General features: G+C 42.2%; 1 protein-coding gene across 2 annotated transcripts in view; it reads right to left on the bottom strand.

Moving 5' to 3' along the window:
- Positions 1-144: 144 nt before the first annotated feature.
- The window catches only part of ACOT11 (acyl-CoA thioesterase 11), a 65,104-nt gene continuing 47,377 nt past the window's right edge, over positions 145-17,871 (bottom strand). For both annotated transcript variants that reach the window (XM_083448082.1, XM_083448083.1), the window contains 11 exons: positions 16,934-17,096; positions 15,630-15,786; positions 14,265-14,384; positions 13,692-13,836; positions 12,877-12,932; positions 6,651-6,717; positions 4,082-4,165; positions 3,688-3,821; positions 3,098-3,229; positions 2,667-2,793; positions 145-1,280 (listed from right to left, as the gene is read on the bottom strand). In XM_083448082.1, coding sequence (XP_083304208.1) covers positions 1,125-1,280; positions 2,667-2,793; positions 3,098-3,229; positions 3,688-3,821; positions 4,082-4,165; positions 6,651-6,717; positions 12,877-12,932; positions 13,692-13,836; positions 14,265-14,384; positions 15,630-15,786; positions 16,934-17,096 — 1,341 coding nt within the window. In that variant the 3' untranslated portion in view covers positions 145-1,124. The remainder of the gene's footprint in view (positions 1,281-2,666; positions 2,794-3,097; positions 3,230-3,687; positions 3,822-4,081; positions 4,166-6,650; positions 6,718-12,876; positions 12,933-13,691; positions 13,837-14,264; positions 14,385-15,629; positions 15,787-16,933; positions 17,097-17,871) is intronic.

Genomic DNA, 17,871 nt, shown 5'->3' with positions numbered 1-17,871 from the left:
TTAACAGTGTCAGCGCTAAACCCTACGGAGCATGAAATGAGAATTTGTTAACATGCACATATATAATTATAAAATGGAGGCATGCCACCATAGCCTCCAATAGCACCTGAGCAGTTTGTGCCCAATAAATGCAAACTCAGGAGCTTTTAAATTTTTAAATATTCTTTTATTGAGAGAAATGTCAATAAAGTCCCACGGCTCTGTCAAAAAGATTCAAAACCAGAACTGGCAAACTTTACTACAAAAGAGTAAGAGAATATACCCACCTAGTAAAACAGAAGATGAGGTACTTGGTTTATGGATCAAATAATAGATTATTCATCCTTCTTCATTCCAAGTACCAGAAGGGCAAGTTTGAATGATTTTTTTACATAAGAAGGACAGCACCGCCAGGGCAAAATAATTTAATCTCCCTCAGGCTCAGACTGATGATAAAAAAACTTCCAACATTCAAGAAAGACACATTGATACTAAATAATGGTTAAAGAAAAGCTAACATGTGACATGATTTAATATTGTGCTGATTTTGTGCAATGTGCACTGTAGGTAGTTAAGAATGCCCTCCACCAATTCAAAAATTAGTTTGTAGATTCTTCCAATGAAGAACAATTGTTGCAATGAATTTGTTCTGAATTCTTGTGAAGCTCATTAAAAAGCACTTTAAAAAACATTTCACCTCTATATGAAAATTCATTTTTAAGCTACTGATTTTCCAGTTGAAAGCTGTTCTCCCACCTAGTGTTCTGGACACAGAAAGAAACAGTCCATTTTCAAGTTTTTCTTGACATCACATTTCTCTGCCAATCAAATATATACAAGGCTTCAACAGAAGCCAACACAGGTGCAATTAAGGACATGTAAAACCCAGGACAGATCAGAACAAATTGCTTCCTGAAGTGCAAACATGATTGCTAAGTTACTGATCATTAAATCCTACTGCATAAAAATCTTCATTCTGATCATAAGCCAATAAAAGTGACTTCCCTCCACAAGTGAGGGCTGTGCAATTTGTGCATTTGTATAAACCTGTTTCTTTCCTCTCCTTTTATCACATACATTGAGCCGTCATTTCAATATTTACAACGATGCTCATTGTCAGACAAAGATGACTGGTTTCTGTACAACTAAAGATTCTGAAGCCCAACCGAGAGATTGTCTTTGTTTTTCTGGAGGAACTGTTCACAGGCTTGAAAGGTGGAATGGAAGCTTGAAGAGAGGCCAGCAATGTTAGTTGTAATGTAGGCCAAAACACCTGAAGTGGCCTGGTGGTAATACGACACCTGGAAACAACAAAAAAGCATCTTATCAATTAGTTCCTGGGAAGGCTTCAGTTTACTGACCCCAAACTAAGAATGGATTTCCCTCCTCAATGTAATAGTTGACAGCAATGCCAACTATTGGCTCCTTGAACTCAGTTCTAATTCCTAACTTGCACAAGACACTGGTTTATTCAGAGGAATGCAAAGCAGCAGCAGGCTTCAAGGTACAATGCAAAGGCAGCAAACAAGGAACTAGTTAGTGTACATCTGTGGGTGCATGTATCAGGAGAGACACCATGTGGATTTTCTGCCTTAAGTATCAGAACATCTTGAGCCATCTCTGGAAATGATTGCAAGAATCCTGGAATAGCAAACTCAATCCAAACCATTACACTGGTGGTGCTTCTCCTTTGGTTTTTAGGGTTTGTGCCCATTTTAAATCACAAAAACCTACAGCCAGAAAAACTTGGAGCTAGAAATGGGCAGAGGCTAAAAGCTGGCACACATACGCAGGTCCCTGACTTCTTTTGCCACACCACCATTCCCAAATACATTGGTATATGTGATTGCATAGAGGAAAGTGTTGTGTTAACCAATGGTACATAAAAGGAGAAGACAGGTGTGCCTGGCGTGCTCTGGTCCATGGGGTCACAAAGAGTCAGACACGACTAAACGACTAAACAACAACAACATAAAAGGAATTCACATCAAGTGATTTGCTATGTTTCAATATTTCACAAACAGCATCTATTCTAACATCAGGAAAAAAGATTTGTGACACTTTATAAAGGTAATCTGGTACACAAAGCTACTCTCAGAACAAATAGGGTGAACTCATGCTATAAAATACATCCCTGGGAACTGAAACAATTTGGAGGACAGAGGCTCATAGCCTCCAGCCTCTACTGTTTCCGAGTTGCTTTAACCATAGATTCCCATGGTTTCTTAAATTGGGCAGATTACAGTTAGTGCTGACTTCCAAACTATGCGTTTAGAAACCATTGTTTGGAATTTAGCATTAACCATGGTTTGTCCCTAGTTGGAAATCATGGCCAAATAATAATAATAATAATAATAATATTTAAATTTGCATACCACCCTTCATCTGGACAGGGCAGTTTACAACTTAAAAATACAAAATGAGAACACAAAATGCATAATAAAAAACAAAAGCAAACCAATAACCCCACTCCCCACAAACACATTTAAAGGGCCATAGTTTGTTTAATCAGCCAATAGCCTGGTTCTAGAGAAAAGTTTTCACCTGGTGCCCAAAACCTGGAAATGGAGCAGAATCCTTGAATAAGTAGGGAAAGGGGATTCATGGGACATTCCCCATAATCCATATCCAAACTGAGCCACTATCACTCATTCCTCTGCTGCACTCTTAGAAAGCTAAATGCCTACCTTGGTGAGCTCATCTGTTTCCTGCCAAATACAGAAGCCAGAACACAAGGTCTCCCCACGGGTATATTCTGGTTTTGCTGGATGTGTTGGCAGTGTGACAGATCTGAATGCTACAACATATGGATCACTGGAAAGAAAGGAAACCCAGTTAGAACAAGTGCACTGAACTTTTCCCTCTCTGCTTTGACGTTCACCATGCCCATAACAACCTCCAAAGAAACCTTGTTCTGCTTACTCAATAGGCTGAACATGCCCTGAGCTAGCCTAGTTCTTGCCTTTAGCTTTTGTTCAAAACTGGTGAAATGAAGTTTGCAGAAGAGATTTTGAAAGGCACCTGGGCACTGGTCTCTTTACAGATGTGTGTGCACCATATCTGAAGCGGAACAGATGCCCTAGAAGTTGCAGTGGAGAGGAGATGTTTGGCAACATACCCTTTGCTGCAAGGCTTCCTTTGTGACACGAGAATGACGAAGTCCTGAGGCTTGTTTTCCTCGCTCATAGTATGGCTAACAACATGATAGATCATGTCCTCTTTATCAACTTGTTGAACAAGTTCAGAACTCCTGCAAAAAGGGAAATCAGAAGGTGAACAACTGGAGATGACAATTGCCCTTTCGCATCTGGCTGGCCGCTGTGTGATACAAGATGCTGAACTTTGACCAGGAGACCTTATCTTAGGTTCTTATATTTGTGCAACTGCAACAATAAAGAGCAACAAGAGCCAATTGGATAACTTTTGGGAGTGATCAAAGTTGTGAGGGCATAAAGGAGGAGGCCTGCTATTGTATCTAGTATCATTGGTAGAGTAGCTAAATAACCTTAAATCTGAGTTATGCCGAGATTCTACATGAGCACAGAAAAGAATGTGCATTGGGCACAGAATCTACTGTTCCAAGAATCTCAGCTTCTGGGCTTGTTTGTTTTTAACTACGTGAGCAAAAAGATCTCTTAAACTATGAGAATGGGAATTCGGGACACCATCACTAACTAAAAAGCAATTGTTAACCACCAAAGTACTTACGCATAATGATTGTCCCATTCGTGCCTGTGTCGCAGGTCTGAGAGCAGCAGAAAGGCCTGCATTGCATCAATGCAGATGGTCATCTCTATTCGGATAGAGAGGAATTTGTCCTCTTCCAGTGTGTACATCTTGACCTTAGAGAGCGAAGGCAGAGGTGATTAAAACCACAAAAATGGCACCTCCAACAAAAAATATCTACATTCCAGTTCAATGCAAATGTAGGCCAACAAGTTTCATTGTATGCACACTTCACGAGAACAAAAATAATAGTGCTTGCAGTCTGAAAACCATGATTCCTCCCACAACAAAGATAAACTGGGATGAGATGCTTGGATACTTGACTACATGTTTTGCATTTGAGATTGAACAGTTGCTTGAGGATGGGGTCAGCTACCTTGTCTCTTTCGGAGGTAAGCACCCAGTTGGCCTTTGCTACTAATGTCTTCAGTGCAGTAACATTGTTGTAACTCAGGTAAACCTGCATTTTTAAAAAAAACACAAGAAAATAGCCCATCAAAAAGAGCTACTAATTGTAATGTGTCCAGCACCAGCATAACCTTTTCCCATTTCTTCCTCTCACTGTTCCTCTTATCTTTATTAAATTACACACTTGTGTGTAGAGACTGCTGTGAACTTCTCTCTATTATTGTAAAGTATTGAGGGTCCTAGTACATGCCGCTTGCTCTAGAAATGAAAGACAGTGATGGGCATTTCATTCCACTTTAAAACTTTGCCTTATATGCTCTTTCTGACATTGAGTTCCATGAAATAGTTTTGATCCCAGAGATTTCACAATTCTGAAGTCTTGGAAATTTTTAGCAGAATTAGCCAGACTTTATATAATTTCTTTAGAAGTTGCAGGGAGCCGAGTGCTAGGAGTTAGTGAGGACTCTGCAATAATAAAGCTTGCAAAAATAAATACATCTTCCTCTTCCATTTCCAATTTCTCCCCCATCCACCCTGACAAATGGCCCCTATACTTCGTGGAACCTCCTTTATACCATCTAGTATTACCAAGTTCCTGTTCAAATATTCACAATTTCAAACAAAGCTTCCTTCTACAAGAAGATTGTAAATGGTCCTCCTCTTTCCCATCCCTTAACCTGCACAATATATTAAGGCAAGAAAGTCTGATTTACTTTCCATCATGTGTATTTCTTTCTTGAGGAATGGGGGAATTCTAGAGGTGCCAAATATTGTTCACATTTTGATAACGAAATACATCTTAGCAACTCTCTCCACTGTTCTTAAACTTATTCACTGGCTCCTAGTTGGTTTCCAGGCCTAATTCACTGCTGGTTTTAACTTTTAAAGCTTATTTGGCAGTCTTGCACAACAAACCTGTTGGGACTGTTTTTGAGACAAGGCTAGTGATGGAAAAATAATGTAATGTCTTGTAATGTCCTCACAAACAAATAAGAATGAATACGGAACTGAATAAATAGCTGACTTTGCCTAACCATCCCCCAAACTTGGTTGAGCATTTATCATAATTTGTTTTGAGCAGTCATCTTGAAGTGACTTGGGATAAGGACATTCTAAATAATAGTCCGTCTCCTTAAACACCTCGGCAGATTTTCAATCATCACCAGAAGCTCTGCTTTGAGTGCCACCACCTTTGGAAGCAAGCTAGGAGGGCAATAAGCTGAAGGCCTACCATCAGTGGTATGGAATTCCTTCCCAGCAAGGCCCAAAATAGCCTTCTGAAGGCATTAAGAAGTTTATGAAAGTCTTTGCAGGGGAGAGAAAGAGTGTTTACATGGAATGTGATGATATTTTCTTGCGTTTATTCTGTTTTACTTTTCTCTTGCATCAGCTGCCTAAGAGACCTGCTGTCAGACTGAAGGAGGTATAAGTAAATATTTTAAGCAAACAAAAAGTAAACATGGGTTTAACAAATCAAATGCTCTAACTTTAATCACCAGCCAATGTTTCAGTGGGTTTTGTCTTGATTGCATAGCAACAGACACATGTCCGCTTCTAAATATCTAATTTCCCAAGGTACAGGCAAAATGTCACGTCTGGCTGAAAAGCCAATATAGAAGCTACCTGGAGGCCAGCTTGCGTTCTGAGACAACAGCATGAGTCTCCTTCCTGGAGAAAATGGCTACTAGTTGCGAGGGCTATGTTACCTCCAAGATCAGAGGCAGTATGACCCTGAATGCCGTTTCCGATGAATCACAAGTGAGGATGATGCTACTGCACTCACATCCTGCTTTTGGGCTTCCCCAAAACACCTGGTTAGCCACAGGATGCTGAACTAGATGGGCTACTGGCTTGATCCAGCAGGGCTCTCCTACCGTTCTAAACCAACACACAAAGCTTTCTAACTTTATCTTTGCTCATGAGTAGCATTTCTAGTTCCATCCCACAAGAGAGCCCTTATTCCTTAAGACATCTGAGGCACAAACAAGTTCCATGGCAGGTACGGTTAAGTTTTTGGGACCTGGGGGCAACAGTTCCCCTTGGTCAACCTTCTCAAGGAAGTATGCAGATGACGAGTATGTCCAAAAATGGGCACCTCCCATTGGCACACCCACACTTGTACACAGATGGGACTCACAACACACACCCCAAGCTGATTTGTGCAGATCAACTGATGGGGGAAGGGGTTATTGTCCACTCTCCTCCCATCAAATGAACTTTCTGATAACTAAGGATTTTTGTTAGGGGAGGGCAGGACTTTTGTTGGGGGGGCATAACCGATGTGATTGGTCAGTTAAGTATTTCTATTGTTTTACTTGATCAGTGGCGGGGAGCTGCCCCCATGAGGCTAAAAGGTAAAATCCACATTTGTGCTCTGTGCACTTCTGCTTTAGGCACCACCCACCACTGGCATGTGGTCCCTGGAAGGCTGCTCCACGGGGAATGTGGCCCTCCTGCTTTGGAGGAGTCTAAAGGCCCCCTGAGATGCAGATGTTAGCAACTTGTGGGGCACCAAGCAACCTCCATGTTTATTTTACCTTATTGCTTTGATCCCAAGGCACAGACAAAGGTACTTCTGTATGCTTGCAGGAAAAGACGTATTTTCTGCAGAAAGGAAAAGAATGCATCGGTTACACTGAATGTTGACTGTCAACAAAAGGTAATTAAAAAACGCTCCTCATAAAATTGGCACTAGAAAGGAAATGGCAAGTATGCTTTGAACGTGACCTTCCAAAGATATTATCTAAAAGAAATAGGTTGTCTTGTTTTTACATTGTCTTGTTTTTAAGCATAGCTTTTAAATTAGCCACAAGACTGAATCCAGGTATGTGCAGAGGAAGGGAGAATAAATCTTTTGGTTCAACAGAGACTCAGTGGGCAAGATAGCTATATGGTCATCACAGAATCATAGAAATGATTAAGGTTAAATACTCTTGGGGAAATCTGCATAGGGTACAGAGGCAGGAGTCATTCATTTTTAGCCAGATCAGACTGGCATGTTACCAGATCTGGGCCTTCAATTTTCACGTGTGATTAGAATCACATGAGGAAGAGCAGGAAGGGTGGCTGGCCCACAAAGCGCTGCATGCCCAATTTTCTCTGCACACTGGGAGAGCAAACTGACTGCAGCAGGAGCCTGTTGCACTCACAGTGCCTCCCTGCAAGATCAGGACTCTAAATTGCACAGGAAGCCTCCACAGGTGCAGCAAGTTCCTGCAACTGGAGGACAGCAAGGGCAGGCACAGGGACACACAGAGGAGTTCACCCCCACTTTTCTCATCATATGAGGAGGAGAATACCTGAATGCCAGTTTAATCAAGGCACTCTGGAGCAAGCTAGTTACACAAGATAGTGGTGTCAACATCTCTCTCTTTTTGTACACAGAGTATTATTCCCAAATGGGCTGGTGGCTGTTAAAGAAAGTAAAGCAAAACTGAGATAGCCGGGATGAAGGTTTGAGTAGAAAGTGGGTGGTCACAAACAGCCAATCAAGGGGGGGAGGTCTTCCTCTTCAGAAACCTTCCCTTTTCTAATTATTCTCTCTCTCTCTCTCTCTCTCTCTCTCTCTCTCTCTACATACACACACACACACAAAATTTTTATTGGTTTTTGCACATGTTTTCCAAACATAACATCCCATCTTCTACAATATAACAAACCTTTGGCTATCACAGCCTAGGACTTCCGTCAACCTCAACTAATGGTTTTCTAACTTTCTTTCTGATTTTGCATTTTATTTTAATAGTTATTGCTATAAAATCCAAATCCTAAATAAATTCCTTAGTCCTTTTTTGCAATAATTCATATAGTTCTCCTTACAAAATTTCTTGCAACCCTACAAGCGATGTCAATTGATTACAACTGTCTTTCAAATATATCATAAATTTCTTCCAATCTTTCAGGAAAGTCTGGTCTTGCTAGTTCCAAATTTTCCCAATTAATTTTGCCAACTCGGCATAGTCCATCAGTTTCATCTGCCACTCTTCTTTTGTTAGTAGTTCTTCTTGCTTCCATCACTGGGCAAATAGCATTCTTGCTGCAGCAAGAATCCTTTTTCTAATTATTCTCAGACACGTCAAAAGGGAACAAATCAAAGACTGGTAAATACTCCCCAGCTGAGAGCAAGCATGAGATTATAGATGTATTAGGGAACACTGTGCTAGTTTGTGGGATACCTTTTATCTCTTGTGTATTCAAGGTATAGTTTTGGGTTTGTTTTTCAGTTAAGTGAATTCCTTTGCTTGCAATCATTTTTGGCAAAATCTGTCTTGGTTCATTCTGGCCTTTTGCTGGTGCTAGGGAGTGAAGGCAGGCAAACACCTGGAGAAAATCACATCCAGGTTCGCTCTAACACACCACAATCACATCTATTGACTTCTTTCATATGTGGATCAAGAGGCCCACTTGCGAATAACTACTTATGCAACTTCCTGCCGCATCCCCCAACACAGAGTGCCCTAGATTCCTTTTCCCTAGTTGCAGGGTTAAAGTCAGAAGTACCACCTAATTGCACTAAAATAAAACCTTGCACAGGATACAGCATCTCTCAAATTTAGACGCTGCTATTAAATTTGGGTCTATTTTCAGAGAGGATTTGCTGCACACAGGTGAAATGTAATGGGATTTAATGTAGGGGCTTGAGGAAATGGAAACTGGTTCGTATGGTGTGCGTGACTCAGCTTGGTAGAGTGCATTTCTGCTATAGAACCAGCAGTAGCCTTGGACTCAAGTGACAGAAAAATTGCTTAGTGCTAACAGCAGGGCACTGACAGTCACAAGATGCTCTTGTTCTTTGCTCAACTGTATCACTCCCATACAATCTCATTATCAGGACCTAAGATAAGGAAATGAGAAGGAGGAGAGATCTGACTGATAACAACTGATCTGTGACCTTCAGGGTGACAGAGCCATGGTAAAGTGGTCCAAAGTACCCAATAATAAGAGGTCTCGCCTTGGCAAGCCATATGACTTAGAGACATTTTAAACTTCTTAGGAAGAGGAGATCAGACAGAACAAAGTCCACAGGTTTTGTGAAACAAGGAGATTCAGGTACATACACAAAATGCACACTTGCACATCAGTTCTCAAGAAAAGGAATTTGCTCATATTCCTTTCTCCCCCATATTAAAAGGCGCCCATGAAGCCCCAGCATCATAAACAGAACATTTGGTCAGATATAGTAAGTTAGAGACATTACTATTTAGATTGCAAGCCTTCAGTTACACTCTGTTCTCTGTTTCATATCAAATAATGCTCTGTTTGTATGTTTAGGAGTTTAAAAATAAATAAATATTATTAATAAATTCCCTGGATTTGCAACTTGCAAGACCAGCCCTAACACAAGATGAAGTAAAATCATGATCTTGGGACACAAATCTAAACAACCCCTTTTAAATCGCTTAGAGACAGGATGGGGAACCTGTGGCTCTCTGTATGCTGTTGGACTCCAGTTCCCCTCACCCCAGTCAGTGGGGCCAACCAGCAGGGATGATGGGAGTTGTAGTCCAGCAGCATTTGGAGGGCCACAGGTTCTCCTCCCTGACTGAGGGCACCTCAATTCAGCATTCACCAACCTAATCCTCTTGCAGCAGTACTGAAAGGAGAGGGAAATGGCACCTCCAAGCTGAAGTATGTTTGCAGTCTCTCACTTTCGTAGACGTGCAAATAGAGCAGATGTTTTAAGAGTAATGGAAGCACAATCTAAAAGCTGTTTGTAGTGGCAGAGACTATTTCTCCCGAATGTGCTTTATGCTGAAGCACCTTCCCTTCCACTCAGACACCATAGCTAGGTGGCCAGGCTGTCATGCATTGGTGTGGGCCAAAACTTTGCTTAACAACCCACCAGTGGCAAGATAGTGTTATGGTAAGCCCCGACCAGGGTAAGGTGGCAGTGGAAGGGAGGCATATATGCGCTTACACTCCTGGGAGGGTGAAAGTTGCACAAGTGCCTTATTGAGCTTCTGTGGCTTCCAAATATATTGTAATCACAGCAAAACAGGCCCCCGTGTGGTTTTCAAGTGTACTACAACTGCTTTCCCCAGAAGAAGGCTCTCTGTGGGTTAAAGAAATATCAGACATGAAGCAGCCCCATAACAGAAACCAGGACTTATTCCACTTTCTCTGTATCCACCACAGACGACACAAGGAGGCTCTCAAAGTGACAACCTGGTCATTGCCTTGATGGCGAGGATTATACATGCACTTCTGAACCTCTACTAGCAGGCGACAGGCAGGTCTGAGGTGAGGTGTGGGGCTTCTGTGGTCTCTATGTATGTGCTCTGTCTAGAATGAATTTTAGGTCAAAGAACAGATTGCAGGAGAGTTCTGTGTGGCAGGATATTGAGAGCTAAGCTGCCAGCAAGGATGCAGAAGCCACAGGCCTCATTCTCTACACCAGTACACAGAAACATAGGAAGCTGCCTTAGAGAGAGTCAGACCAATGGTCTATCCAGCTCAGTATTGTTTATACCAAATGGCAGCAAGTCATCCAGGATTTTAGGCAGGGAACCCTTCCCAGCACAAAGAAGCTGCAGAACTGAATGTGGTACCTTCTGCATGTAAAATAGATTCTTTACTATTAAGCTAGAGCGCCCCCCATGAAAAATTAGTTCTTAGTTCCTTGACTTGTGGGGGATTTTTTCACACAAGGGTGGAGGGCAACACAAACTTTATTTTAATATTGTTTTCAAATTAAGGGTTTTTTTTTTTTCAATGTACAATGCATCTTTGAGTTGAGCATCTCAAGTATGCATACGCAGAAAGTTTTATTAGCTTTTTTAAAAAAATTCCCCTAATAAAGATTTTAGAAAAGCTTTAGAAGAGTAAAGGTTACTCTTGTGAAAAATTGTGACCTGTCCTACACCCAAAAGTCCCAGGGCAGGTTAAAGTAAAATGGTAAAAACAATTTAAAACAACTTGCATTCACAGAAATAAGCCGGGTCCTAAAAAAGATGGGCCAGAGAAACAAAGCGAGACAGGCAGACACCAGAGACCATAGCTACTCACCAGTTACCTCGTGAAGTTGTGGCATATTTAAACCTGAGGTTATCCTGAACTGACTCTTCTCCCCACCACAGAAGTGTATTTCATTCTAAGTAGGCTTTGCAGTAAACGACACTGCTGCTCAGCCAAGCATTTTGTATATCCCCCCAATGATTAGGATAAATAAAGTTACCCTGTAGATTATTTGACTGCTCTGCCTGCTACGCTCTCCTGATAGGATGCTGTAGCTGCGGTTCACTAGCAGGCACAGGAGAATGACAGAGACAAATGGGCAAGCCAGCGAGATGCCAGAAAAGAGGGGACTCCTGAGCAAGGAAGGTGCCACAAACCCCCAAGTCAGAGCATTCTAAGCACTGCTCATGATGCTCTGGCAGCCTGCCTTCTTCTTCCCTGCCTTCTTTCGCTGCTCTCAAGAGAACGCATTGATCTGGCATTAATGCTCCGAGAACTGTGGCCTTAAGGATAATGCATGCGGTCTCAGTCTGTGTTCTGCAATAAATTATGAATTAGAGACAACCAAAGAACAAGGCTATAAATACGCTATGAGGTTTTAGTGACATAACAGGAGGCAAACTGGAAGGGGCTCTGATGTCACCGCAAGGCAAAACTAGAATCAGAATGAAAACACAGAGCTGGACGAGGGTTTATTTTATAAATAGGACTGGCTGTAGAAGAAAGGAACAGACTGAGGATGGGGGGAAAAGATTTCTCTGAGCTTTGCTGGTCACTTTTTCCAGCTTTCCCTTTCTTCCACAAAAACTTACACTTTTGTTTCTATCAAGCTTTTAGCTTTCTGACAAATTTTGCTACCAGAACACAGTGGGCCGGATATAGCCAGTGAATTTCTTGCTGTTGCCTTTCCTTCCCTGCATTTTCAGCAAACATATTTTGCATCAAATTTAGTAATCAGCACAGAATACAGATTCCGAAGGATCTTAACACTTGCAAAAAAAAAATTTAAAAGCTAATTTGTATCCTCCTTCATTGTGGAAACAGGCTTGCGATCAAACCAGCAGTGCCCATAAAAAACTCCAGCGCTGAAGAAATGGAGTCCGTGTGCCTTGCCTGATTTCCATTTATGTCATGACTGCATTCCAGCCAGGCAGTGCTGTTCAACCCACCATCCTCCTATTCCAAAGGTTTAATGTCAGCCCATTTGCAAGACCAAAGTTCAACCTTAGAATGCGAAATAATTACAAAAAAACAAGTGTGTGTCTGAGCATGCGCAAAGTATGTGTCCCTTCCTAGGAAGGAAATAGGGGAGAAACCCAGGCATGCTGTTCTGAATGCACATAAGAGATTTCGCCATTGAGATCTAAAAGTTGTCAGTTACTGACATCATCAGAATGAGTCAAAAGACAGAGCTTAACTCTTTTGTGAATAAATAAAAACAGCACATGTTTTTTGGAAATGGCCTATTTAAAGTCAATTTGGATAAATTCACAAGAAACACCTCGCCCTCACTCCTACCTCCTTCCCCTCAAAATAATCCCCATTTGGTAGCTACTGCCTCTGCTGTTTTCAAGAACGCCACCATGGGCACTTTGCTGAGCCACAGAGAATAGCAGAAACTCTACCTGTGGATCAAATCCAGGGGCCCCATGTGCAGGAAGACCTGCTTATACGTAATTGTTTCAGTCTACAACATATGAATACAATTCTACTGCAGGAATGTACAAAGCGGGAGGAGGAATCACATATGGTCCTAGTTAGGGAGAGAGCGATGCAAGGAAGTTGCCAGAATAATACTTTTTCACTTACCTGTCCAGTCTGATTTTTTTCCTAGCGCTAGCTTCTTTGAATCGTCTTTCTCCATCCTGTTAAAGGGAAATAAAATGGATGGATGACATTTGGAAGACATATGAAGCATGCATAGGAACAAACAAAGCAAGGCTTTAAACTAAATAGATGGGCCAGATGTTAAGAGTTTAACTCAAAGGAATTTAGGTTGCCCTGCTTTTCCTGCAGTAAAAAATTATGGACCAGCAAAGACCATCACAAAGGCTGGATCCACGGACAAATAGTATCAACACCGTGAACTGGTATCTGCAAAAAAAGTTGCAGCACAGAATGCTCCAGTCAGTTAATTAGACTTTTTAAGGGTCTCTTCCCTGCACCCTGGTGTATTCTAAAAAAGTTGCCTTTATATATATATTTTGCAAACCTTGGGGTTCCCTCTCAGTATTTCCCTCTTCTGTGTGAGATGTGTCATTTTGACTACACAAGCAGTGGTACTAATGCCTGAACATAAGCTAAAGAAGGAATGATATGCTCCCCGCCCCCATGTATAAAGGCAGCAACCATTTTGCGGGTGTCCAATTGACTTGTGACCATCAACCATCTGGCCTTGAATGGCGCTATATAAATAATATTAATAATAAATGGTGGTCCTCATGCTATTGCACACCTTCCTTAAGAGATTTCTTCTTACTTCTAAGCTGACACAAGGAGAAAGGAGAAAGCTGGTTTTGCATGGCTAACATGCTACAGTGTGCAGCTGAGTGAGTTCATGCAGGGTTACCAAATTTGATTCAAGACCACAATCCATCACTCTCAAAGCCATTGCTGCTTCTTACCCCAGGCTCTGGTTTCAGCATTGGAAGTGTGCGTGGCTGACCCTCATCATTCAAGACCACAAAGGTCATGAAGGCACTGTTGATGTGTCTTCGGCTGACTTCCATTTCATGTCGATAAGCCTCTACACACACCCCAACCTCCATGCTGAAATTAAGAACAAGACATTTATTTTTTAGCTGGAACATCAAAGTATATGTAAACTGTGACAAGTAGGAACAGATTCCATTTTTTATTTAAAGGGCCTTTTTGTTAACTTCACTTCTTTTGGACTTGTGAATTTATCCAAATTGATTTTAAATAGGCAGTCCCCCCCCCCAAGTGCTGTTTTTATTTATTCACAGACGAGTTAAGCTTTGGATTCATTCGGATGATGTCAGTAACTGACAACTTTTAGATCTCATTGGTGAAATCTCTTATGTGCTACATGGGGGGGGGGGGAGTAAAAGAAAATAAAACACCAAAAGCTTCAATCTGTCATCTTCCTGTTCAATGACTTTGCATTTGTTCTGGTAGATCATAAAATGGTCTAATTTATACAAGTGAAGTACTGTAAGTTTTCTGAAAGGCAATACCTGTTCTTGAATGCATTGTTGACAATGGCCTTGAACAGGAGGCGGTCCCCAACCTGAGATGGTCCCCTGAAATGGAACATTTCGATCGTCTTCAGGGTGGGGTGAGCGTGGCACAATCGGCTAGGGAAGAGAGAGTATATTATGAGCACTGAAAAATCGAAACCAGTATTCTTCTGCAGGACAAAATATCCAAATACTACTTCCAACTAATAATGGGTAAGCTGTACTCTCACACAAGAGATATTATCAGTTCCCCCTTCACAAAACAACACATTTTTACCATGACACAGCGAGAGTCAGACCTAGGCTATCCAGCAAAGGTCAAGCCCACACCACACTTTTAGGGGTCCCACTAAAAATGGATCACAATAATATTGATTTGATCTTGAATGAACATTACAATCAGGCTTTCTTAGTTTTAGAAGATAATTTGCAAGGGACCCCAAGATTTCAGCTGCCTAGGAGTCTCCACAGGGTTTAATCCAGCACTGCTTGAGGGGGACTGTTTTCTTCTAGCCTATCTGAACCAGTGGAACTTGTTTCAATGAGGAATCTCCGTCTTGTGGGACAGCGGTGAAAATAAGTCCTGCTTTGCTTCTGCAGTACCAGAGAAAGATATGGGATGGCATTCTGCTACGTTTTACGCAGAACAGACCTGCTAAAATGAATGAACATGACTAAGTTAGGTTCATTAATGTCAACGGGTCTTCTCTCAGTAAAACTTAGTTAAATACCACCCAGGATGTCTAAACCATTAGGATGCCTCGTCCATACCCTTTGAAACCAGGATGTTGCTATAACTGACTATAATGTGTGTTATGGTGCTGCGCAGGCCTAGTCAAGTTCTACGGAAAGGAGCTAAACCTTTGCCAATGGGCAAGGGCTGGAGCTCAGGTGCAGAGCAATTGTCTGGATCCAGAAGGTCTCATGTACAACCCCTGCATTGCCAGGTAAGACTGGGAAATGCCCATTCTGAAACCTTGGGGAGCTGCTGCCAGTCAGTGTAGTGACAATATTGGGGTAGAGTTGGACCAATGGTCTGACTGCATAAGGCAGCTTCCTATGGTCATCAAGAAACATTGCTAAATTTTGGCAAGTAGGTAACTAAATCGGTGTTAGAGAGCAATGCTTTCAGTGATTCCTGAAGGACAGTTTTACAACTGTGGAAGTAATAACACCTCTGTTATTAGCAGATGATGGAACAGAAGTACTCCAATGAAAAGAGTAGACGTCATAGTGACACACTCATCTCTTCATATGGAGGCCAGTCCTAACCATGCACGAAGCAGGAGTTGCAGGGTCCAAACCTAAACAGCCAAGTAGCTCCACCCTGCCTAGTTCTTCCCCCCAAACCAAGTAGACCACCTTGCCGCTATTGTGGCCACATTTTCCATCCAGGCCATGATCTGTCCTCCAAACGTGTTCCCCTGGTGGTTGGCATGTGGGGGCAGGATGAGTTCCACACTTTCCACTCTGGTCTTTTCTGCAGGTACCATCATGCCACACTCTCTGTTCTCAAACTCTGGTAAGAAAAAAAAGGACACAATTTTATCAGAGAGGTGTCTGGAGAGGAACAATCTTCTCAGGGTTGAATCCCCACACCCTTTCCAATTTGCTGGGAGCCACAGTCTGGCAGGGAAGTGGGCAGGGACTGCTGCAGAATTATCTGGCACAGGGAGGACACAATGGTTCCTGTTTACAGCATGCAACCCCAGGAAGCCATGGATAGTCAGCATTTGTGATAAACTGGGATGTCTCTAAATGAATAAACTGGTAGGAATGCAGATACCAGGAGCTAGGAAGCAAGTGGCAGCCAGTGTAATACAGTGGTTAAGAGTGTTGGAAACTGGGAGACCAGGGTTCAAATCCCCATTTGGCCATGAAGCTCACTGCATCTCTGCCTAACCTAATTCACAGGGTTGTTGTAGGGATTAATTGGGATGAGGGAGAGCCACTTGAGCTCCTTGGAGAAAAAGGTGGGATATAAATGCAAGCAATAAATAAAAGCAAGGACCCATGAAAGTTGAAGCCCCTAACTGACAACCACTGACACCACTGTTGTGCCTCCTTAAACAGCATGGCATGGACAGCATATGGGCTTCAAGCCTGCAGCTGAGCACCTTCTCTGCAGCAATTGTGACCCCTTAGGGATTTAACAACAGGCTAGCGATGTGTTCTCAGTAGCTTCTTCCACTATGCGACCCATGAGGATCTCTTATGGCAAAACCTCCAAGTATCCCTATCCACTAGGAAATACAGCTGCTGCTCTAAATGCAAGGACAACACAGAAAGCAAGGCTGACTGCCGCTGAAGATTACATCTTTAGCAAAACCCAATCACCTTCTCTCTTCTATGCGTGAGAATACCTTACATAAATATCGCTGTGGGATATGCACATCATGTAAACACTGTAATTTGAAAAAGAAATCCATGTATAAGCTGTAGCTGGCTATGCAAACATGTGTTCAAAGGTACATGCTGCTTCTATATTCTGTGGTGGCCACCCCACAATTATAGGTCTTCCACGCTTTCCAGATACAGGGCTAGCTTCAACTCTCAATGTTAGTTGCTGATGGTTCCCTTTTCCTGCCTGTGAGCACACTTTGTTGTTTCCAACCCTGTGGCAGGATTGATGTACTAGACAAGTGCTGCCCGTCAGCAAAAAGTACCTGAAAGGAGCCTGGGGATTTCTGTACCGGACTGGACAGGGCTGTTAGTAACAAGGTCTTTGATGGTCTCTGTGTGGGCCAGTCGCATGCGGCGGCGTTCAGCTGCAACGCTGTACTCAATCTTCTCCTCTTCGGTTTGAGGAACCAGGGGCTTTAACTTGATCTAAGTGTATTAAGGAAAAACAGCATAAAATGTACCTTTCAGTAGAGAGCCTTTGCCGGCGTTAAGCATCCTGACCTGAGATTTTCCGCATTCTGAGAAAGTAGTTCAGCAATGACCTGCCATTTATTTTAAATCTAAAAGCTAAGGAAGTGTTTTTCAGCGGCCTCTTCGGTCACAGACCTCACAATGCGGTTGACATAAAACCACCATAAAATAATAATAATACAGTATGTCAATGACAGCCCCAATTTACAACAACAGTCACTCGAAAACAATTCACAGGCCACCATCACACCATTATAATTCAATAAAACAACCTTTAAACAGTTTCTGGAAAAGCAGCACTCTAAATCCTTTTAAGGAAAGGGGAACTGGAACAAGTGAGTTTTCATCGGCCCCTTTAAAAGCCTGTAGAGATGGGGCAATACACAAATGACTTTGGAGGGAGTTCTACTAGCTTTGGAAACTTGCTGAACGAAAAAGTTCAGGACATACCCATGATTGCCCAAAGCATTACCAAGCCACATTTTACCTATTTTGATGCTGATATTCTCTGTAGTCTGCATAGTTCTAGCGTAAAAGAATAAATGTGTTGTTCACTTTGACGGGAGTGTGTGCGCATATCAAGGAAGGCCTTGCACTTCACAACAAATGGCGTCATGGCCTTGTTTTTCAAACACCTTTGTACAGTAGGCTACATTACAGGCATGCAACAAGCGTTCTATTTTAATCGATAGAGGCAAGCAAGAGGCATTCTCCACATTCTGACCAGGCA

This window comes from Podarcis tiliguerta, assembly GCF_965153285.1.
Source record: "Podarcis tiliguerta genome assembly, chromosome: 6".
Classification (NCBI taxonomy): Eukaryota; Metazoa; Chordata; class Lepidosauria; order Squamata; family Lacertidae; genus Podarcis; species Podarcis tiliguerta.
Note: the sequence above shows the minus strand (reverse complement) of the source record. Positions and strands in the feature narration are given on the sequence as shown.